The 24,351-nt window shown below is 36.4% G+C and overlaps 1 protein-coding gene across 1 annotated transcript in view; it reads right to left on the bottom strand.

Annotated features, from left to right (window-relative positions):
• Nucleotides 1-24,351, bottom strand: part of IGF2R (insulin like growth factor 2 receptor) — an 84,615-nt gene that overhangs the window by 38,517 nt on the left and 21,747 nt on the right. The window contains exons 5-24 of the mRNA XM_034428528.3: nucleotides 23,369-23,501; nucleotides 22,147-22,267; nucleotides 21,241-21,346; nucleotides 19,541-19,703; nucleotides 18,225-18,390; nucleotides 17,832-17,935; nucleotides 17,107-17,271; nucleotides 15,260-15,400; nucleotides 12,997-13,143; nucleotides 11,157-11,294; nucleotides 10,806-10,947; nucleotides 9,662-9,839; nucleotides 7,858-7,973; nucleotides 7,240-7,405; nucleotides 6,843-7,022; nucleotides 4,422-4,523; nucleotides 3,206-3,307; nucleotides 2,490-2,655; nucleotides 1,006-1,173; nucleotides 49-192 (exon numbers count right to left, since the gene is read on the bottom strand). Coding sequence (XP_034284419.2) covers nucleotides 49-192; nucleotides 1,006-1,173; nucleotides 2,490-2,655; nucleotides 3,206-3,307; nucleotides 4,422-4,523; nucleotides 6,843-7,022; nucleotides 7,240-7,405; nucleotides 7,858-7,973; nucleotides 9,662-9,839; nucleotides 10,806-10,947; nucleotides 11,157-11,294; nucleotides 12,997-13,143; nucleotides 15,260-15,400; nucleotides 17,107-17,271; nucleotides 17,832-17,935; nucleotides 18,225-18,390; nucleotides 19,541-19,703; nucleotides 21,241-21,346; nucleotides 22,147-22,267; nucleotides 23,369-23,501 — 2,848 coding nt within the window. The remainder of the gene's footprint in view (nucleotides 1-48; nucleotides 193-1,005; nucleotides 1,174-2,489; nucleotides 2,656-3,205; nucleotides 3,308-4,421; nucleotides 4,524-6,842; nucleotides 7,023-7,239; nucleotides 7,406-7,857; nucleotides 7,974-9,661; nucleotides 9,840-10,805; nucleotides 10,948-11,156; nucleotides 11,295-12,996; nucleotides 13,144-15,259; nucleotides 15,401-17,106; nucleotides 17,272-17,831; nucleotides 17,936-18,224; nucleotides 18,391-19,540; nucleotides 19,704-21,240; nucleotides 21,347-22,146; nucleotides 22,268-23,368; nucleotides 23,502-24,351) is intronic.

Here is a 24,351-nt window from a genome sequence, read left to right as displayed (position 1 = left end):
AGCACTGGGAGCTCAAACCTACATCATTAGTTAACCCAAGATACTTACCTGGACATCCAGGTATATAGGGAAGTGGCCTGCAAACATTGAGATAGAAAGTTCTTTTTTTGGCATCTGTTGTTGTATCCAGGGCAATCCAGGGTTCATGGTCTCTGCTCAAGTCACTCAGATCGTATTCATTGCCATCAGAATCTGAAAACACAAGCAGGAACTGGAAATGCTTGATTAAATCAAATCCTCCTTATCCAAGTCAGACCCCAATTTCCAACAGGTTAGTCATCCAAGCCTGACATTTGAAGAGCAAAGTAATAAAATAATATTAAAACAAAATATGCATTATGAAATCAGAAGATTCTACAGATAAATGTTGGGTGCTTCACTATACTTAACTTCCCAGTATCTTTATATCAAATATTCAAGCACATCTCAAGAAATAAACAAAAATGTATGTATGAGTGTGTGCATGTGAATGTGTAAATAATATAAATATAAATTCTGGACCTCCTACATTTAAAAAAATAATTTTTAAAGTGACTGAGCATTTTAAATTTTCACCTAAAAATACCTTTGCAGTATTAAGTCAACAAAAACCTCTTAAAAGGTTTCTTCTTTCTTTTTAAACATAATTTACAAGAAAAACCACTACAGTACCTTAGGTAAAAGAGACGATTTGTAGTATAATAAAAAATAATTACTAAATAGAACAAGAACAAAATGACTAGCACCTCAAAATCAAAGATTATTCTACTAATATGTTTAAAAGCAGTTCATGCCTTCTGTGGAAGGATAATGAAGTCACTCTACATGTGAGCTCAGAATTTCTTAAATTCTACATCTTTTAAACCATGTTCCACTTGAACGATCTTTGGATTCTAGAAAATAACAATATACGGATGTCCATAACTCTGAAATTCCATTACCTACTATTTGAATGTAGGGGGGAAAAACATATATAAAGGCACTTAGTGCCTGACATGGAAAATTTATCTTTTCTAGTTTACTTACCAGTGACTTGGCAATCAACTGGAACAGGTGGGCAGGCTAACGCCGTGTAGAAGTTAAAGTAAGTATTATGAATATTTCTTGCAGAATCCATTTCTTCATGTACAAATTTGAGTTCTCCAGGATAGGACCGATTACAAGTAAAAGTGATGATGAAACTGTCATTGGGCCCTGAAGAATGAACATAAAACGTCAAGACAAAGTATTCTCCAACTCTTTTCAGGTAGTGGTAAACTACAGTACTTGGAGCTGGGAATTCCATTGCCAAGTCTGAGTTGCTGTCGTGGTGGGGCAGTGGTTAGAATAGAGTACTGAAAACTACTTCTGCTGACTGCTGGCTGCAATTCAGCAGTTCGAATCTCACCGGCTCAAGGTGGATTCAGCCTTCCATCCTTCCGAGGTGGGTAAAATGAGGAACAAACTGTTGGGGGCAATATGCTGACTCTGTAAACCGCTTAGAGAGGGCTGTAAAGCACTGTGAAGCAGTATATAAGTCTAAGTGCTATTGTTAGGCAAATCTCACTTAGGCATAACATCGCAGGATTGTCATTTGCAACCTCCTGCTGATTTCCTATTGGTTTTGCTTGTCAGAAAACAGTAATAAACGCAGCAAACAGCAATCAAGTGACGGACATTGCAAGGTTGTAATTGTGAGCCAGTTGCCAAACATTCACCTTGCTCTATCACATGACCTTGAGGACACTACAACAGCCACAACTACACGGATTAGCCATACATTTTGTTGTTCAGCACCATCATAATTTCAGTCACTGAACAAGTGATTGCTGAACAAGGACTACTGTATATGTTGTTCCTTTAAATCTGCACACATTGGAACATCAGACAGTAACAAGAGCAAAAAAAAAACAACAATAACAACCCACAAGAACAATACAGTTAAATGTAAGGAGAAATATGATGGTTTTCAGGGATGGCAAGGGAAAGATTTTCACCCAAGTTCAGCATGTACTTTTAAAAAAAATAAAATGTCGTTTACATGACCGAGTCAGGATACATTCACTAGCATAGATTAAAGAAATAGAAAATATTAAAGTATGATGGAGATAAATTATACCCTTTAAGCAAAGAACATTTTCTACAATCTCTCTTATTGGGCTTTTTTTATATATCTTGAATTCCACATCTCCAGATTTTTAAGCTCCAAACTCTTTTTTTTTTTTTTTTTAACAGGAATGTGGAGAAGCATTAAACCTTTATGTCTGTGAATTCAGAAGGTGGGCAAGAATATACAATTTCTAAGGCAATAGCCAACAAGCTGTACATTATGCATTGACTCTTTACTTTCCTTTGAATTAACAATAATAGGTGTTTCTCTAGATATGAGCTCTTGGAACCACAGATTGCAGAATAAAGCCTGATTGGATGAGGGGGTGAGCACTGTATAATGACTAAATATTACCTCTCAAAAACATGTAATGACTATATTGGAAGGCAAACATTAACAAAGTAAGCCACACTCACTTTACCTGTATAAGTAAGTGACAGATATCCTTCTGTAGACAATTGAAGAGTTTTGTTCAATTTCACCAAACGAATGTGTTCCAGATCTTCTGTTTCACACCCACCAATTGAATCATCAACTTCAGTACCATGAATAGGCCCACATTCCTTGGCTGGTCTACAGATACTTACCTAAAAGATTGAACACAATCAATGTTAAGTTTTCTACTATTTGATGGACATGATTATCAAGACCACACTTAGTAATTGCAGCCTCCTGTTTTATTCATGTTATCTTTACAAGGTTTTTAGCTCAGCCAAAGTGATAGAGAATATAAATGTAAGCTTTGATTTTGACATGAAAAATTCTAATTCCACAGTAACAACTCTGTAAGTTGCCTTTTACCCTTCTAACTAGCCCATATAACTAACTCATCTAACTCGTATTTTCTGTTCTGTTTCATAGCAGCTTTGCAGGATTTAAATGATCTGTCTTTTATCTTTAACTACTAAATCCTGCTTATAAATCATTTGTTCAGTTCTTGGGCTAGAGCTTTTCCCAGTGTGTAGCTCACAGTATATTTACAGTATTTGCTGTTTATTAACATTACTATTATCAGGAATTCTTTTTACAATGCACAAGATATGGTTCTGTGTGTTTTCTATACTTCCTTCAAGAAAGCACACCGATTTATTAACTCACTTCAGAAAAACCGTAAGAATTAGAAACGAAAATTATTACCATGTAGCTCTTTTTAATTCCTTCGACAACGTATGCTTTTTCCAAAGCTAATGGTTCCAGGTTATATAGAAATCCAGTGTTTGGGTCTTTTACAGAGCAGCTCTGGAGGGAAAGACACAATTCATAAACTTAAAACATTTTCAGCCTTAAAAATAAAGAGACAAGGAAGTAGTATCTACCATATGATTATGATTATCTAGAGGTAAGTTCAAAACTATTTATATTCAGGATATTTATCTTGTTGAAAGTCAAAGTCAAATATCAAGTAAAGTAAGGTTAGTAATATTTACAAAAGTGCCCTCTATCTACAGCAGTGTTAGTACCAAATCACATACAAGGTTTAAGGGTTATGCCATTTGTGTCTCAAATCTTCCTTGGAAATTTTTTAAAAAACAGACTTTAAGGTTTGTCCCAATAAAATTGATCTAGGAAATGATCTAGGGCAGTGATGGCTAACCTTTTTGCCATTGTGTGCCAAAAGTGGGGGGGTCGTGTGCCCACACCCATAATTCTATGCTCCCCACGCTTTTGGCATGCGATCTCCCCAGACTCCAGAGCCTCTCTAGGAGCCTGGGGAGGGCAAAAACAGCCTTCCCCACCCCCACCCCCAGAGGCCCTCTAGAGGCCAGAAACAGCCCGTTTGCCGACTTATGGGTGACCCAGAAGGCCTGAAAATCAGCTGGCCCGAGCTGAGCTCACGTGCCCACCAATATGGCTCTGCGTGCCACCTGTGGCACACGTGCCATAGGTTCACTATCACGGATCTAGGGGATGATCTAGGAAAATCTGATTTAAAAAAAAAAAGATATTGTAAGAAGTTGAATAAAAGTGAATTCTAACATCAATATCCTATTTAGAGCTCTTTGTAAATTTGTTTGCTTCAAGCGCTTGCCTCTACTGTCTTAATCATCTCCCAGAAGCCTTTCTACATATTGAAAATTAATAAGGAGTTGTTGGGTAAAAATGTAAAACTAGAATTATTTAGTCTTTGCAGAGGCGAAGAAAGAAGAGGCAGATGAAACAAAATTTCACCTATAGCATGCATGCAAGCTTTCTCAGACTGAATTTGAGAGCAACAAGCAAAAGATGGATTATGAGGATTTACATGTATTATATATGGATCCATATATAATAACATGTATTATATGTGGATCCTTATACTTGCATGCTATTACACATAGCATGCAAGTATAAGCCTGTTCTGCTCTGCTCTTACCTGAGACTCGCCTTGTGTAGTGGTGACTGGACAGGCAGCTTCAGTTTCCCACAGAAAAGTTGCAACACAATCTTTCATCTCTACAAATCTTGGGCTGCTATTCTGGAAATATAACAGGTCCAAAAGTTAAGATAAGGAATATATTAAAAGAAACACACATATTTATTTTGCCAATTTTGGAACAAAACTTTGGAAGGCCAACATGTCAATTTTGAAATTGCTCTGGAAGAGAGATAAGTGAATCTGAAATGGGTCAGTGTTCCAATCTGGGCAATACTGAAAATCTAAGCAGAGTTGGACTTGGTTAGTACCTAGGCAACTAGAAAATAGCATGCCTATAGACGAAGCGAAATGTACTCTACTGTCCTCTAAAACACAGAACTTACTTAGCCATCATCACTTCTACTTAGTAATGAAGAAATTGAAAAGCCTAGAATAGTTCATCCTGCAGTTATATCATTTTTAATAATATAATCTGTGATAGAAAAGTTAAATTAGTCCTGTTTAATTAACTGGATGCTCTATCCCGGGGGGGGGGGGGGGTGTCAAACTTGTGACGACACGTATCGCAAATTTTTTCCCCTTTGCTAAAATGGAGGTGGGGGTGGTCAGCATGCGACGTATCCAGCCTGTGGGTCGCAGGTTTGACAACCCTGCTCTACCTTATTCCCCCCTCTGTTCTGATTTCCCAACATTGGGAATTATTTAGCATACTATAATAACTACATATATGTGGTCCTTGTTAAGGTGCTTTGAAAATGTTCCAGTTCTTCATATTTCTGAAAATTCTAGGGTTTTTTTTGGTTGTGCTTTATTTCCACTCTTGAATGATACTTCAGCTGGATGAAGATGAAATGAATCACAAAGGTTTCAAAGCATATGTTGGAGTATTATGATATAAAGATTATTCATTCCACTCTTAACTGAACAAGTGTAAAATCCATCTACATTTCATCACTATGCCATCTTTGCTGCTCAATGGAATTATACTGCCTGAAGTAGACCACATATGCAATCTGGGGATCCTTGTGGACTCACAACTCTTACCAACAAGCAGGTGGCAGTCACAACATTGTATTGTGCATCAGTTGCGCTCATTCCTAGATCAAGTTCTATTCACATTCCCTCATCCCTAGTCACCTCCCTGTTGGACTACTGTAATGCACTCTACATCAGGTTGTCCTTGAAGAGTATTTGGAAACTTCACCTAGTGCAAAATGCAGCAGCGCAGACAGTTACATGTGTTCTTCATAGAACACCTGCTACATCTCTGCTCCATGAGCTTCATTGGTTGCCAGTTTTTTCCCAAGTCCAATTCAAGCTGTTGTTTTTGACCTTTAAATCCTTACATGGCATGGGATTGGGTCATTTCAGGACTCTCTCTCCCCAATTACATCTTTCTGAGCCACTGGATTTAGTAGAGAAGGCATGCTATAGGCTCCGTCACTCAACTACATTTGGAGGGCCCTAGGTGGCAGGCTTTCTAGGCTGTGGCATCTGCACTGTGGAATATCTTTCCAGAAGTTAGATTGGCACCTGGTCTCGCGATCCCAGAGAACTGGCAAACTAGTAAAATAGTTCCATTATTATTGACACCCCTTCAAGATCCATTTTTTTAGTTGGGCTTTTATCGTTTTTAATGTTTTTAATAATAATAAACGGCATTTGTGTTTTATTGTTATTTAGATGTATTGTATGCTACCTAGAGTCACTTGTTTTGTGAGATGGGTGGCTGTATAGATTTTTAAAATTAATAAATACATAAAATATGACAAGAGGAATCAAAGAATTCATCTAACAGTGGTTCCCAACGTGGGGCCCACGCCCCAGGGGGGTAGTTTGATTTTTAATGGGGGCAATTCGAATTCACGTTGCGCAGCCCTTCGTGTTAAATCCAAACAACTAAGTCCAATTGATCATAATAAGAAATTAATAAAAGTAGAAATCCACAAAAAACCAACAGAAATAAACCTTAAGAAAAAACTGACAATGTCAGAGAAATCTAACTAAAGTCTCTTCAGCTAGACTGAGTGAAAAGACTGAAGAGCAGGAGCAGAGGGCGTGGCTACACCAATGGAAAAAATTATTTACACTCAGTCTCTAGCAAAGCAAGAAGTGAATATCCATGCGTGGATTGTCACTGCAGCGAGTCTGGAAAATATGTGGTGTCTGGAGTCTAGACCTTAGCAACACTTTTTAATATATGCATAGACAAGACTCAAAGAATTATATGTCACAGGGGGGGCATCAGGATTTTAGAGATGCTTAGGTGGGGCATGGCCAAAACATGGTTGGGAACCACTGATCTATAAGGTGAAATCTATAATTTCTACTCTTATATAGTGGCGGTCAATTCCATAACACTATGAACCTACAGTGCGTAAAACAAACAAACAAACAAACAAACCATCAGAAACTTACAAGAAGGCCCTTGGCACAAATAAGATGGATGAGGCTTGAGAAAGGTTCTGACTTCTCATCATCTGCCCTTATGCATAGTGAGCCACCAGTATAATTTAGGAGGATTCTACCAGGTCCTTCAAAAATGGGACTTTTCCAGGCAATCCCAAGGTTACTATTGGAAATTTTAGAAGAGCCAGCCTGAAATGAGAGAAATGAAATATTTTTAAAGCAAAGGCATTTATAAGAAAAAAATATTTAAAATAATGCAATAAGAAATGCACACATTCTTTCTGTAAAGATTATAAAAATTCTCCAGGTCTTACCCATATATTGTATAAATACCCAGGAATACAAAGAAAAGGAGAACTCCAAAGTTAGTTTTGATTCTGTCTCTCTATACAATGGACATACTTACACTCTCGCCCCTTTTGAATGTCATTTCACAGATGGATGCTCTTCTGTCACATCCTGGGATGGGGCTCAAAGGTCGGCAGACATTTATGTAGTATTTTTTGTGAACAGTCTCTCCAGAGTTGTCCATTGCAAACCAATTTTCTTTTACATTGCCAAATAATGATAAACTAAAAATAGACCAAACATTATTAAGCCTTTATACATCAGTTTTTAAAAATAAAAAACAAAGGTTACAGTTGGCAATAATGTATTCAGAAACAAGACAGAAGTAATTGTATTCCTATATTTCCCTACTGAGATAAGCATGGAAATGCACTAGAAATTATCCATTGTTGATTTAAAACACACTATTGAGAAAATAAGATTTAATCCACATCAGAGATAGTAGCAATACTGATGGATGAACAATTAAAACTATACCTTTAGGAGTTGTAAGATAACAAGCGATTTTTCCACAACAAACTGATTCTCTGATAGTTAAGCATAATGACAGCACTGCTGGTCAATGCAAGGTAGTGTTAAGATTAAAATATAAAGTTGTTTTTTGGCTTGGAAAAATTGCTAGCTGAGAATTCCACATATTTAAAATTTACATTCAGACCTTTGTTTTCTTATTTACCTTGACAGATCATATTGCTTCATGGTTTGAGGATCTGTTACAACACATTCTGTGGGTATTTCTGGGCAAGCATACTGAGTATACAACTTGAAGTTATATGTGAAATTGTCTTCCTTCTAAGTTATCATGATCAAAAATATAGAAAGCAAAAAATCAAGATTGGAAATAGAACACCTCAATATTATGACAGTTCAAAATGAGAAGTTTCAGCTTACAGACTCAGATTTTGTCTTTATAGATTCAGGCTTTTCTACCAGAATGTTCAGTAAAATCTATATTTATACTTGCAATTAGAAGCAGCAGACCCCAAACAAAAACTTTCAATATGTATGTGCTTAACTACAGATTCCTCAATGCGGTGCCCAGGACAACAATGAAGGCACCTTCTTTTAATGCCCACTAAGCTTCTCCTTTCAGATAACTGAAACTATTAATGTTTAAAAAGTTAAAGTTAAAAAATTCTATTAAACTTTTCTAACTGTAAAGTTAAAAAAGAAAACAAAACTGATGCACAGCAAAGTGCCAGGTTCCAACATCATCTCTACTTCTAAAAGGTTCTCAGAGCCCCCAATAAGCCATAGAGGCTTCACTGAAAAATTTAAAAAATATAAAAGCACTTTGCCTAGAAATATAACTTGCCCAGATAAAGGAAAAAAAAGTTCGGATAGGATGAAATGTCCTATATCAGGAGTGGTTACAGAGGTTGGTAGATAGCATTCTGGTAAATTGCCAATGTGTAACTGGAGATGCCCCATATGCCAATTTTATGAATGAGTTAGCAAGGGGACCCTGAGCAGGCTACTTTAAAGCTGAAATGTATGTGTACTTCATCCCAAAGCATAAGAATTATATGAAAATATCTAAAATTGACATCAAAGCTGATTTATTGATGCTTTCTAGGCAATCTATAAAGATAGATCTCCAAGGCATATAAGACAGGGGTGAAATCCAGCATGTTCTGACCGGTTCTAGAGAACCGGTAGCGGAAATTTTGAGCAGTTCGGAGAACCGGTAGCAGAAATTTTGAATAGTTCGGAGAACCGGCAAATACCACCGCTGGCTAGCCCCAGAGTGGAGTGGGAATGGAGATTTTGCAATTTCCTTCCCCCAGGAGTGGGGAGGGAATTGGGATTTTGCAATATCCTTCCCCTGGAGTGGGGTGGGAATGGAGATTTTGCAGTATCCTTCCCCTGCCACACCCACCAAGCCACACCCACCAAGCCACACTACGCCCACCAAGCCACGCCCATAGAACCGGTAGTAACATAATTTGGATTTCACCACTGATATAAGGCTTATATGGAATTAGAATTCCCCCTCTATCATCTTCTTCTTGTGCCATATCCATCACTGGACATTGGCAATCAGGTTGACGAGTCTATTTTTATCAACACAAGGCCACAAGGGCCTGGTGGCTCAGCAGACTGATAGCATTGTGATTAACACCAGCTGTCTGCAATTACTGTAAGTTCGAATCTCACCAGGCTCAAGGTTGACTCAGCCTTCCATCCTTTCTAAGGTAGGTAAATTGAGGACCCAGTTTGTGGGGGCAATAAGCTGACTTTGTATAAATATACAAAAGTATGAAGGCTATTGCTTAACGCATTGTAAGCCGCCCTGAGTCTCCGGAGAAGGGCGGCATATAAATCAATTAAAAAAAAAAAAAGCTGCACGATCCCCCTCTATACCACTCAAAAAGTAAGTCTGGTGAGTTAATTACCCGTTTTGTTAGCCCTTCAAAAGCTGACTTAAAGATGCAGTGCAAGAACAGAATTAAAGGAATTTTTTCTTATTCAGCTCCTACCTGATACTCCAGTACACTCTTGTTTGCATCACGATCGCACAGGAACGTTATATGGGTAGACCGTCTTGTATGCTCCACATTGTTGTAGGGTGTGCCATTCTGATAGTTTAGCTGAATAATTCCATCATAATAGGACAGCTGAGAACTGGGCATCCCAAGATTCCAAGAACCCTGGCCACTAAAAGTATACAATAATCCAATTTCATGTAAGTTTGTTTTAAATGTTCCAGCATAATCTCACATTCCCAAAAATTAAGCTGCATTACAAAACCATATGTAACTATCACATATATGTTTCTTGACTGATAAGTTCAATCTTATGAACCAACTTTCTCTATAATGGTTTGTCCAACTGTGCTATCGCTCATCAAAGATACACTCATCTTTGGATCATGTTTTCCGATCATAATCAACAATAATCCATATTTTATTTAGAAGGCAAATTGCTAAGGCCACATCCTAGCACAAATTTATAGTCACCCGATAAAATTAGGAGCTCAGGTCAAGTATTAATCAGGAGTTCATGCCACTGGGCAATTCATGTAGTGGAACAGCTCCTTGGGATTGATCACTTGGGACTGGAAGACATGTCCTAGAGCTTTTTTGGTCCCAAGACTGTTTTAGAGGAAGCATTCATTCAGTATTATTATTGTTGTCATACTCCATTCAGTAAGTATATGAATAAAACATCCATGACAGAATTATAAACCAAAACCTTAATGTCATGTAAACAACCTAACAAAACACAGAATAATATTCCAAAATGTAATTAATCTTTTTCACCACCTCACAATCACTTAGCTAAAGGAACCAACTCATTCTGAAGATACAACATATTTTTATTTGCACGTCAACAGTAATCCTGGGTCTAATTTGGCCTTGGGGTTGGGGAAAAAGGAAACATCACTTCACCTGATGAAAAGACTGGATTCACTTGAGTTGTGAAGGCCATGTCAAGATTGGAACACTGGTTTTACAGGACACAAAAAACGCAGAGCGGGTAAAGCAACAGCCCTATTCATAATTTTTGGTTTATTTCATTCTTTGAGCGCTGCCCTAGATACTTTCCTAATTTACAGTAAGGACCAAAAGTATGTAAAAGCCATCAAGCATCCCATAAAATGGAGATACACATAATACTTACCTTTTCTTTACTTGACAAACTGCAGACTCTGACTCACAATACTTATTTGACAAAGAGCCACAAATACTAATGTGAAAGGTATAGTCACTTGTGTTTATTGAGAAAGATTCATTCATCAGTGGCGATAAGTCGAAGGAAACTCCTAAGTAGAAATTTTAAAAAGTCTTCTTTAATAAAAAGTCATTGTAAGAGGGAAGGTATATAATAACATTTCTAAGTATGTATGACCCTATACTTAATATTGGGTTGAAGATAAAAAACAGTGTTGCTAGTTGACACAAAATGTTAACTGACACAAATTCAAACAGGAAATCTGAATTTTCCCATCATAGATTCTTTTTAGCTACATACCAGCTTGAAGATCTGAAACTTTGCAGTGGTCTCCTTTTGTTTTAGACAGGACACAGGCGGCAGCAGTATGCCATTCAAACTCAAAAAAGCATCCATTGTATCCATAATTAATCAAAACAGGAGCACTTTCCAGATCACCTATCAACAGAAAAATACTGATCTGAATAGTCACTCATCTTCAAGAACATAGTAACAGAACTTCCCAGATTATCTGATCAGATATGCAATCAGTTATTTAATCAGTTTATATTTCTTCAATCAGAGTATTTTTCATCACCAATAAAATATAAACAGTGACAAATGCCACATTCTTTCCTATCTGATTTTCTTTCAGCTGTAAAATTCTGATTTATGGACTAGAAGCATGCATTCTCTTATTCAAACCATTCTCAAGCAGAAAATTGGCCATTTCAAGCAACTTAGGTGCATTCTGAGCTCAGATAACTTTTGGAATAACTAAAAATAATTGTTCCATTGCCAAAACAGCTGTTTCACACTCAAACCAGGGTGGTTTTAGTTCAAAATGGTTCAAATCAAAACATTTTGCATAAACTCACTTTTGACCTCTTTTCCACATAGGTTTGGATCATTTTCCTCAATAAATACATGAACAAGTATGGTTTTTTAAGATATTTAAAATCTTTAAAGAGCCTTGGTGGTACAGCGGACTAAGTGCTGTTATGTAACACTTAGCTGCCAGCTGCCTGCAATTAGTGCGAGTTCAAATCTCACCAGGCTCAAGGTTGACTCAGCCTTCCATCCTTCCGAGGTAGGTAAATTGAGGACCTGGATTGTGGGAGCAATAAACTGACTTTGTAGAAACACCGCTTATGGGGGGCCAAAAGCCCTAATAAGCAGGTATATACAAAAGAATGAAGGCTATTGCTATAAGTGCATTGTAAGCCAACCTGAGTCTTCGGAGGGGGGCGGCATATAAATTGAACTAATAAATCAAACAAATAAATAAATAAATTGTGTTTTCTACCTAGTTTTAGTACTTGTGTGGAAAACAGATCATGTTTTAGTTCATATTTATACAGAAATATTGACGATTCAAAAGTGTTCACTTTTAAGCACTACATACACCACTGTATATGCTATGTCGAAGCTTTGTAGCGGTAAACCTGAATACTGAGATAATGAATCTTCACTATTCTGTACCCAAAAATAATTTAAAAATACTTTGTAGAGATACATTAAAGACTCAAAAGTCAAAGCTTGTAAAAATATATACAATTACTACAATGTATTTTGATAGAAAATACAACTGGAATGATTCCAAGGATTTCTTTTTGCATAATTTTATATCAAATCAGCTGCATCAATCAAACTGATTGTGTTGGAATATAATCAATTAAACAAACAACACAAGTTTTCAATTCATTACCAGATTTAATTCTTAAGGCACTGGTTATTGCCTATAAAATCTTAATTCAATGGGTTAGAATCAAGTTATCTGCAAAACAATCTCACCACATAGCAATCTGTTTTGCCATAACAACATATTAGTAATTCTATGAAGTAAATCTAAAAATCTCCAATAGATCAGTTCACATTTTGAGATCCTCAACCACACTAGGAACTACTATACCACTTCCATTTGAGACAAACAAGCCTTCCCAAGATAATATCAAATTTTCTTGCATGTGTAAATATGAAAGAAGGTACTCTAAGGCTGCAAAAGTAGCTTGAGAATGGTTTAATTATTAATGATCAAAGTGAAAGAATAAAAAAGATGTCCTGGCAGACTTTAAGGTCTCACTGCGACTGCATTTAAAATTTTACTATTCTCTATAAAGGTCAGATATTTAAGGTTTAATAATGAAATCACATCACTCACCTGGTTTACATATAAGGATTATACTTGTTTCTATTTTTTTATTGGGTGCACATTCGTCTCCATCTGAATAGTGAAGCTCAATATTTTCTCCAACCTTTTTGGGCGGAGACATGAAAGTCCCAAGATTTCTTGTATTATTGTTTTTATCTAAAAAGCAATACAATATAAAAACTATGAACACTGGCTTTCACAGAAAAAACTTTCACTCTCAAACTGGAGGGTTAGTGCAAGTTGACTGCAGGATTGTATACAAAATAAAATCTTCAATATAGGTGGTCAGATGGAAAAGATTATTTTATCTTGAAAGTAAAGGGATTCAAGAATTGTTTTAAAATTCTGTTATAATAAACCACAAAATATTGTTTTTGTGGTTTATTATTAAATCATAACTAAAAATACCAAGTTTGTATCTGGTATAGATATTCCTATGCAACATGAAACTCAACGAGTCCAGGAAATATGCCTCCTCTTCTGTTGCTGCCCCAATCCTAGGGAACAGCTACCCTCTATGAATTACCCTTTTCTATTGACACGTAGAAAATACCGTATTTTTTGGAGTATAAGACGCACCGGAGTATAAGACGCACCTACCTTTTTTGGTGAGGAAAAGAAGAAAAAGAAATCTCCCTCTGCCTCTGAGCAATTTTGCCACATTACAGCAAACAGCCTGCTTTACTTTGATTTTCATTTTCATCATAGATTGATTAGCACAAGGGGAAAAAAAATCTGTTCCAGCAATTTACCTCTTTGCAGCAAGCAAGAGAGCCTGTGCAAAACAGCTGAGAGCAAATCAGCTGAGAGTTGGGAGGACGATCCAATCAACTTGTGCTAATGAGGCTGTGAAGAAGCTGAAAGGAGCTGTTTTTTCTTGCTGTTTGCTTGCAAGGAGGTAACTGCTGCGAGGCAGAGGCCAAAGGGTGGAGGGCAATGGGTAGGCGGGGCTACATTTGGTGTATAAGATGCACCTAAATTTTCATCCCCTTTTAGGTGTGGGGGGGTAAAGGTGTGTTTTATACTCAGAAAAATACGGTGAATTAAAAGTTTTCTCTTCTGCCTGGATTTTGGACTTAAACCATGTAAGAGTAGTACTTACAAGGTACTATTTATTTTATTCTATTGCAATTATGTATTTGATGGCTTCATTTATGCACCGTATTTTTCGCATTATAAGACACACTTCCCCTCCCCCCCAAAAAAAGTGGGTGGAAATGTCTCTGCGTCTTATAGAGCGAATATTGCGGTGGTGGGAGGGGGTTGGTGTGGCGGCGCCATTTACCACCGCCACCTGTCACTGCTGCCACTGACTGCTGCTGCTGCAAATCACCAACTGCCGCCGCCGAATGGCAGCAGCAGCGATAGGCAGCGATCCCCGCCGGCTAGAACAGCTGATCGACGGTATTTCAGAAGGCCAATCCAACCGCCGATCAACTGTTTGGCAGCGAAGGCTCCAGCGTTCCCCAGCAGTGGCAGCAGCTCAGCTCAGTTGACCAGTGGTGGGCGCAACGAAGCAGAGCTCTGATGAGCCACGTGTTGGGGCTGAAATAATGTGCTGAAGCTGACCAGGCTGTTTGCTGCAAGGACGCTAGCCAGATGAATACGGATGGATGCTGGGAGGCAGAGGCAGATTTTTTTCCTGTTTTCCTCCTCTAAAGCTAATGTGCGTCTTATGGTCCGGTGCATCTTATAGTGTGAAAAATACAGTAATTGTATGCTTTCCACAGCTATGTGATTGAAATAATGCAGCATGGAAATAATGTAAAGTAAGTATTAAAAATACAAGTCATCCAAAATAACAACAATAAAGGAAGAGCGAAGATGATAGTTATTAAAATTCATGGCATAGCCTCCTACAACAGATGCTCTTCAGTGAAATTTATATATAAATGTAGCAGATGTCTTACAGATCACTTTCGCAGACCTATACTGCTAAATTTGCTCTCCTTCTTTTGTCAACTCTTAGGATGTGGATAGCTACCATTTTTATAATCAATCTTAGAACTAAAAGATTTATCAAATCTTCTAGAATATTAAGCAAGAATTTCCTAAGTGCAAGGTATGTTGTAATTTTAATGCAGATACCATCTTAAAATTTGAAACATGAGAAATGAAAGAAACATATAAAACAGAAGAAGTGGGAGTGCAAATTCTAGAGCAGACATTTTGTCCTTCAGACTTAAAATAAATTATTGTTGTTGTTGTTCTATGAAAAGAAAAGCAACTTAGCTTTTATTAAGAGAGAGACTGAATTTAGACCCCTACTCACCAACAGAGCAAACTGATGCATCTTTGGCACAGTACATGGCTTCTCCTTTCTGGAGTACCTTGTGACAGACATTTATGAAGAAACGTTTCTTTTTTGCATCAACGGGATTGATATCTACAGCTTCCCAATTCTCCTCTGATTCTAGAATTAAGATGACATATTTTGGATTAAAATATTTAGATGCCACATATCCATGTTATTTCCCTTTGGGGTAAGCAGTTATAAACATTGCAGAAAGGGAGTAAGTAATTGTAAAACAAAGTAGTAAAAAGTAAGGGATAAGAAAATATAGTATATCTAATTTACAATAATACAACTCATGATAACTCTTCGTACTTTTCTTTCCTAGTTTCTACCACAGCTATATACTGCCTGCTTGCTTTCTAATGCCACATTATCTAACATTCCACACTTAATTCCCTACCCAAAATGACAATTAAGTTCAGTTATTGTAAGACTTTTTTTAAAACTCAAGAACAAGGTTCAAAAAAGGAATGCAAAAGAGAGATGTACAAATGTGGTCAGGTCAAAATACTAATGATAAACCAGAGCCTTAACACTATCGCATACAGCAGACTATTAAAAGCCACCACAAATTTGTCATTTGGTGTATAATATAAAACCATACAACAATTTAATGAAAACCATACTCATATCATAAAGGAGATAAAGTTCTTCGTCCAGGTAGTCAAATTGCAGTGTTTGTAGGCTTAACACAAATATCAAGTATACTTTTTGGAGTATAAAATGCACTTCCCCAGCCACAAAAGTGGGTGGAAATGTCTGTGCGTCTTATACAGCGAATGTTGCCAAACCCCCACCCACCCGCCACACTCCACCCTTCAGCCTCTGCCTCCCAGCAATTTACCACTTTGCAGCAAACAGCGTGGTCAGCTTCAGTACAACCTGATTTAGCATGAGCAGCTGATTGGCAGTTGGACTGGCCTCTTGGAATACCTCCTATCAGCTGTTCCAGGCTGCGGGGATCGCCACCACCCATCGGCGCTGTCTCCTATTACTCCGTCCATGCACCCCATATTTTGCCCCCGTGCATCCCGTTTTCAGCCTCCGTGCATGCCATTTTCGGCCTGCTCCAGGCGACGAGGATCGCTGGCGGTAGCAATCCCTGCCGCTTGGAATGGACCAAAAATGGGACGCCAACCAGTTGTTCCAATAGTCAATCAAAAAAGAGCCAACCACCAATCAGCTGCTCATGTGAAATCAGACTGTGCTGAAGCTGACCGCGCTGTTTGCTGTTTGCTGCAAGGAGGCAAGTTGTTGGGAGGCAGAGGCAGATTTTTTTTTCTTGTTTTCCTCCCCAAAAGCTAGGTGCATCTTTGGAGCATTTTATAGTCCGAAAAATATGGGTACTTGTTGTGATATCCAGGATTACATAAATTTCCAAGGCAGCATGCCCTGGAACAACGGAAGAGGATAACTGCCTCATGTCCAATGGATCAGATTGATTAACATGTGACACAGAGCGCTGGATTGAATACACCTTAAGGTTTTCTTAAAATGTTAAGCTAGCACCATAGACACCATGGTGACATGAATGTGTTGGGAGTATCGCCTCCTGTATTGCACCTCTACAACCACAAGAACTCACCATGTTCATTGAGTAATGTGCATTGTGCATTATATTCAAAAGTAAAACAAAGAGCTTTTCTACCAATGTCTCCAAACATAAATCCTTTTATCTTGGAAAATCATCAATATTCTACTATTTACCCGGTATATTTGGCAACAATATGTTATGTTTAGGACAACATTTCAGGCAACTAGTTATATATCAACTAGAGCTTTTAAAACAATTAAGCAGACAATAGATTTTTTAAGTTTCATACCAGAATGACGAATCAGTCGTGTCAAGTCATATTTTTTCTTCTTGTCTGAAACCATGCATGGCAAACCTTCTTTTTCACCGACACAAGCATATTTAGTTTGCCAGGTGAAAAAATATGAACAGTCTGTTTCACCATTAAATTCTGGATGTCCTTTGCCATTATTATCTTTAATAAATTCACAAAAATACAGGAAACATTCAGATTAAAAAGTGTTAACATATAACAGGAAATATATAAAAAGATACCAGATTAAAGTACTGATACTGTCCATTGAATATTCACATTTAGGCTCATGACACATAATCAAACATAAGAATAACAGAGTCCAGCCATCCCAAATAATTAAAGAGAAGCTAAAACAGATTAACATTTAAAAACTTGAAGTCAAATATAATTTAGCTGGGAATCTATTTCCATAGAATTGGCATGAGCCAATCCATCACAAGTTGAAATAAAAAGGCTTTAATACTGCAATTAATATTAGAGTTCACACACTACACTTACCTATAATTTGTTTAGTACATTCATTTACCAAATAAGCCACAACTTATTTTATTGATCACAGTGTCCCTTTGAATGACATGGGTGGTAAGGAAATGAAATATCTAGTTTTCTATATAACATTTTTCTATATAATGTTGTTGTTGTTTTTAAAGTATCAGCAGTTACTCCAATAGAACAATACTGCTCAAATTAATCCATTAACACCCAGACTGGTACATTACCTGCAGTTTGATTGCATTCAAAATTTATGACCGTCATTCTCTGAAAACCCGAGCTACAACTATCTCCTCCTGGATATGTCAGAATAAGATCTCCATCAGCATACCTGATTTCAAAAAAACAATAGGATTCTACTTAATTAGTTTTATTGGATGCTGCAACAGCCAGAATTTCAATAACCAGTGTAAGTATCACAGTGCCATCAAAACTTTGTACGATTACTGAATGAGTAGTAATAATTTGAGGACTACCTGCACAGCATTTTATGTTGTGAAAAATATCTTCTTTCAGAAACAAAAGCTATTTTTCTCTAATATCAAACCAAATATTTTTGGGCAATATCACAGATTTTGTTTCCAAAAGAAACATGTTTACGTTTCTGGATTAGTACTAACCTGAGAGTTTGATTGGTAAATCTTCCTGCCGCTTTCTGCTGACTTTTCTCAGATTTAACTTGGCATGAAGACACATCCTTATCTTTACAAACACCGCCAGCTACTTTCCCACATACGTTCAGATAATAGTTATACTCTTTATCTTTTGCAAGATATGACACATCACCTAAAGAAAATATGATTGAAATCCACATCTGAAATACTCAAATGATCATACAAATGGAAATATATATTTATGACACCAAAATACTTACCCTGTTTCCCCCCACCCTCCAATTAAGACATTCCCTGATAATAAGCCCAATCGGGCTTTTGAGCGCATGGCAATAAGGCCAACAACTTATTTCAGGTTCAAAAAAATATAAGACAGGGTCTTATTTTTGGGAAAACATGTATATGATATGTTCATATGTATATGATCACTGTATAGCATTGTTATAATCTGCCTCTGTGCCACAAGTGATGCTCTTAGCCATTTTCTAAACTTACCCAATGATTCAGGTGTAGAATTTTGCAAGACAAATTTTAATTTCATGAAAACTATACTCTAGATATTTATAATTTTCTCCATTTCATCCTCAAATTCAAAACAAGAGTCTCCTCACAAATTTTCTAGTTTTTTTCTCCATACCCCAGTTCTGGAGGGGTTAAATTGAATGCACTCTCATACTGCATCTAGCATTGTGAAATCCCATGCATGTCTAAAGCTGATAAATCAGTGAAAATGCCTGTAAACCATGTCACTAATTTTTCTCTTTATAATGTTTTTGTTTTTTGTTTATTTTTATTTTTGTTTTAGTATCTTTAAGCTTATGTGATCATCATCCTCATTTGACACAACCAAAAAGGAAATCATGTTTTTGTGATTGCTAGAGCAGGGGATATAATGCTACTTCCACTGTGTTTGATCAGATTTGTTGTGATTTCTAAATTGCTAGCTCATTAGATTTTAGAGCACTTATTGTAATGAGCAATCTGTAATTTCAGTCTGTTGATTTATTTGTTGCTTTCGTTTTAATGCTTTAATAAATACTGTATTTTTGACAAAAAAAGCAAGTTAACCGTTCCCATGCATAAAAATACATTCAAAATAGATAATCTTCAAAATAGTACAATCTCATGAATGGTGATTTCATTTATATATCCATCCATTTGGTTCATTTTCAAGACCAAAACACGTAATATTTTGTACCATACATCTATACCAGAATTTGAAATTTGTCAAATTCTGCTATATTTAATTTTTGCTATAGCTACTGGTTTTACTTGTATAAAATATCATGTTGCACACACTCTAAGGGAAAAAGGATAGTTACCTGGAGATTGCGTAAGAGGTGTCAGATCCACATAAATACCATGTTGTTCACTGCTCAGAGTACAATTATGACTCTCCAGGTAGTCCCTGGCACAAGCAGACTCAGTAACCCATTCAATCTCATAGCGGCAATTGCTTTGAGCAGTGAGCGTAGGATTTGTATCCTGTATTAAAAGAATAACTAGTCAGATCAGAGAACTTTGATTTATTTACCCCCAAACATAAGCTCACAAGTCCAGTACAAGTCTCCAGAATTAGAGAATAGTAACACAATCTCTCATTTTAATACCACCCTATTTAAATGTTGCTAAAATATGTTACTTAACATTTACCTAAATGTTAAAACTCGGTCACAGAAATGCCATTTCAGTGTCTGGATCCTACCAAGGTGGTAGAACAACTGGCTCTACAGTTTTAGTTTGTTCCCTTCATTCCATTTTAGCCTACATGCTCTGTAAAAGCTTTTTCTGTTTACCAATTTAAAAAAAAAACGTAATGTCATACAGCCATCATTGTTTCCCTCTTCAAATAATTCTTTGTGCGTATTTAGTAATAGCTGGTAGCTGACAGGAAAAGCAAAGGTGTCCTATAGCAAGACATAGGTGCAGTTTTCCAATACAAAATCAAATTTGGATTCTGAAATTTTCCAACAGAACAACATATATGAACTATTTATTATAAAATACAGTAGTTTAGTTTCAAATGGCTGCTTGCTTGCTATATACTGCTTTGTCCTTCTAGCTCTCAGATTTTGGATTTTCAATAGCCTAAACTGGGGAGGGTGGAAGATGACAAACTGTTTCATGTTGTGCTTATGGCCTCTTATAGACCATTTTTATTGTTTCTAGCTTCTAGCTGTAACTTGGAGGACCATGCCATCAAAACCTCAATTTTCAGCAGTAAAATGTAGTGTTTTTCCCACCCAACAAATATCACCCTAAAATAAATGATTAAAGCTTTGGTATAATTTATATCCTTTTTTCTGTTTTTAATTAAAGCATCCATCCACTCAAAATAGAAAAACTGGCTAAACATTTTAGCCTATCACTTCTGTGACTTTACCACCATACCTCTAGCAGTCTTTAGAAACTGGACATAAATGAAAACAAAACAAAAAAATGAAGTGCAACACTTGCTCAAAAACAACTGCCTTTGGATTTTAAAAATCCAAGTAATCAATTATCCAACATGAACGAATATCATAAAAACTCCCTAAACCTATAAATATCCTTGTCCAATAAAATCCTTAACTACTAGAAAAATCAGGGCAGTGCCTGTCAAAAATTGTTTGCAGTTTAGAGTGTCATGAATTATGGCAAAGATCTTAATGCCTCAATGAAAGGGTCAACACAGGTGATTTTGGGTGTCCAGAAATTGTCATAATTTAATTCATTAAATTAAAATGAATAAATTTAAATTCATTAAAACAGTATTTTTGTTGTCAGGAAGGGGAAAGACTTGTCGGACATTCTGCCTCAAAAATAATTTTAACAACCTTTATACTGAACTCTGATTGGTCAATGAAGAAAGGTATAAGAAAGAATGATCACGATATTTACTTTTCAAGCAATAGGTTATCTTGACTTGGCCCTGTAAAATTGAAATATGCTGATACATTTATTTTTAGTTAATGCTATGATCCATTGGTCTTCCCAGTCAAGTAACAGTGCTCAACATCCACCATAGGAAATTGTTGATTACCTCTCTTCGCCTTCCCTCTGGACATACAAAAGTAATTGTAACTGCTGGATCATGGCTACCACAAAAGTCTGGTCTCTCTTTTACATTGCTGTATCTCAGCTGAAACCTGAAAAAATAAAGAAACATAAACATGAAAAAAAATATCAGGAGATTCACGCAAAGCAAAGTTCCCAAAGTGTAGTTGAAGTGTAACAGTTATGAAACAAGAGGGTTATAAGGAAGTGGAATTCAAACTTATCTGCAAGATACCAAACTTGTGAACAAGTAGAATCTAGAACAATGGTGTCATAATAATTTCAAATTGTTGTTTACTTTACAAGATGACTCAAATCATTTTATATTGTTTTCCCAGGTTAAAACTACACTAATTCTATCAGTACCCTTGCATAATCCTTTAGCCCACCCCAAGGGAATATATAGTCACAAAAAATAAAATAGCAAGTAAGATACTTCCAGGAAGATGCTGGGCACTTCGAAAGAAATATTTGTTGAAATTTGCTACATTAGCACAAGTAAATAATAAAGGGATAGTGGTGGGAAGAACAGCTACAAATTCAGTGAATTCAACAGAATAATATAATATACAATTAGAACAAAATTAAGAATACAGTACCTATGAAAACAACGTTAGTGGTTTTCTAGGGATTCTAGGCCATCCTCTAATAAAGTTATTTTTTGTGCTCCAAAAACATACAAAAATAGGCTAATTTTAAAACTGTTGTAAATTAAACAAAGGACATGTAATTCAACACTCAATACAAATTCCTAGTAATAGCAGAAACATGTAAGAGTTAAACTTTGCATTAATATTTGAACTTTATAACTACATTCTTCCAACCTTATTAATCATAAATAGCACTGACATGCTGATGACTTTCAAAGATCACACAAAGACTTCAGCCATACCTGTCTTTATCAAGCCGTTTTAGTAATTCTTTGGTATGGCCCAGATCAAATGCATGACCATCCTTCACCAAGCAAGCTGCACTGTGCTCTGGACAACTGCGAGTTTCACCTGATGACCTTCCTGTTAAAGCAATGATGAGTAACAACCTATGTATTACTGATGTATAAGTATGTTCCTTGGTTAAAGTTTCGAAAAGTTTGTTTAAATCAAACTAAAGATATGCTCTTTAACCACATCATCAATAAAAAATAGAAGAGACAAGCTATTTAGCCAAGTTATGAATCAGAATTATGGCAATCAAGATTTTATTTTATATACAATAGATACTAACATTGCAAAGTGGGCAAGAACATTTTAGAAATTTATATGACTGAAGTGATATCGGTCTTACAGAGGTACCTTGATCAGAAGTTCCAGAAATAAGGCAAATATATTTATCAAGTTATTTGCATGAAGTATTATGCAAGATTACACTCATTTTTAGTACCTCAAAATGGTTTTCACAGCTTTAAGAATAATATCATGCACCAAAGTCATATCTTCTAATCATAGAAATGGCATTCTCAAAGGAAGCTATAAATCAACTTTATACCTATTAATATATGATCTAAAATATTTTATATAACTGAAATTGTGATTTCCCCCCAAAATTGAATTATATTTAAACGATTATCCACAAACTGATTTCCATAAGGCAGTCTAAAAACCCTACAAACAACAGTCTGAGAAAATCTTGAGTTCAAACATAGTTTTTCCACACATTTAAGGAAGATCTTACTATTATTGATAACTAAAATGGAATAAGGTAGCACCAATAGGTTATATTGAACTATAGATTAATCAACAACCAAATATCCAAGATAAATAGGCATAAACATTAACTAATAATTAGACAAAAAGTTATGCGGAAAATGTGGGAAAGAGTTGATCAGCAAATTCTGCAAAGCCACAGGTACAAGAGGAAATTTAGAGTATATTTTCAAAAATTGGAAAGTCTCATAAATATGAATGGTAAATAAATTTCTGAATGTTTAATAAAATAGAGGTATTAAATGAAATGGAGAACTGGAAAACACTGAGGAATCAGTGTAACTCAAATAAAAGCACTAATATTTTATGTATTTCATCCTGAAGGGAAGCATGGTAAAATTTTAGATATAGAAAAATGTCTTGCCTTATGGAGATCAGAGAAAATTACCCATTTTTAGTTGGATTTCATACCTATGTTTCTACAGATGTTGATGTATAACTGTGAATCATCATCTGAGTCTTCTATCAAGTATCCACCAGAAGTCTTAATCAATGGATTTAAATCACGTTTCTTTAGGTTTTCATCAAATATGTAGCAAGGTACCTAGAAATTTAAAACATGTCTTGAAAATAGGATCATACACAATATAGGGTCATTATCGGCATTCCATCTGTCATTCTATGTTTCAAACCTGGTCCTATTTTTTTAACATGCAGAACTAATAAAGATATTATGCTTCCATCTTGTGGTACTGATGAGTGTGCGCACTCATTCAAAGCTACTATTTATTACTCACAGCTTGAGCAAATCAAACCAGAGTATTTAGTAAGTGTATACAGAACTGTCTAATCAAACCTATAGTATTCTGGAAGGGCCATCAGAATCCATAATTTTCTGTGATTATTGTTTAATACATACATGGTCAATTGTTAAAAAGCAGCTGCTATATTCATATCTGGGTTGTTATTTTATTCCTGTCATGTAATTGATTGCCTGTTTGCCCAGCAGTTTTCCAGGAAGGGGCTCCCATCACCCAGGCTGCAGCCCACTACTGGGCCTTGAGCCTTTCGGAACCAGGCCGCAGATATACTGGAGAGTGTATGTGCATCCCCACTTCCACAAGCAGTGGGCAAGTGTGTGTGCTTCATTTGCGTGAGCGGCTGGCACATATGCCCACCACTCACACAAATGGAGCTGAGTGTACATGCCTGCTTGCCCACCACTCGTGCAAAACTATCCCCTCTTCTCCCCCCCACCCCCAAAGACAGAAAGTGTGGGGAACTCTGTTCTATGAGACTAAGCAAGCAACAGCAAGGATGGATTGGCGATATGGGTATATGAAAGAATGTACACAATTCAATACACAATCTACCGAGATAAAACCATATTCAAAAGATAAAAATGAGTTCTCAGAGTATACAAAGTATCAATTTCTTTCACATACTGCAGAATA

The sequence above is a fragment of the Pantherophis guttatus genome, chromosome 1 (genome assembly GCF_059756535.1).
Source record: "Pantherophis guttatus breed Tessera chromosome 1, ASM5975653v1, whole genome shotgun sequence".
Classification (NCBI taxonomy): Eukaryota; Metazoa; Chordata; class Lepidosauria; order Squamata; family Colubridae; genus Pantherophis; species Pantherophis guttatus.
The sequence above is the reverse complement of the archived record's forward strand: the minus strand, read 5'-3'. Positions and strand labels throughout refer to the sequence as shown.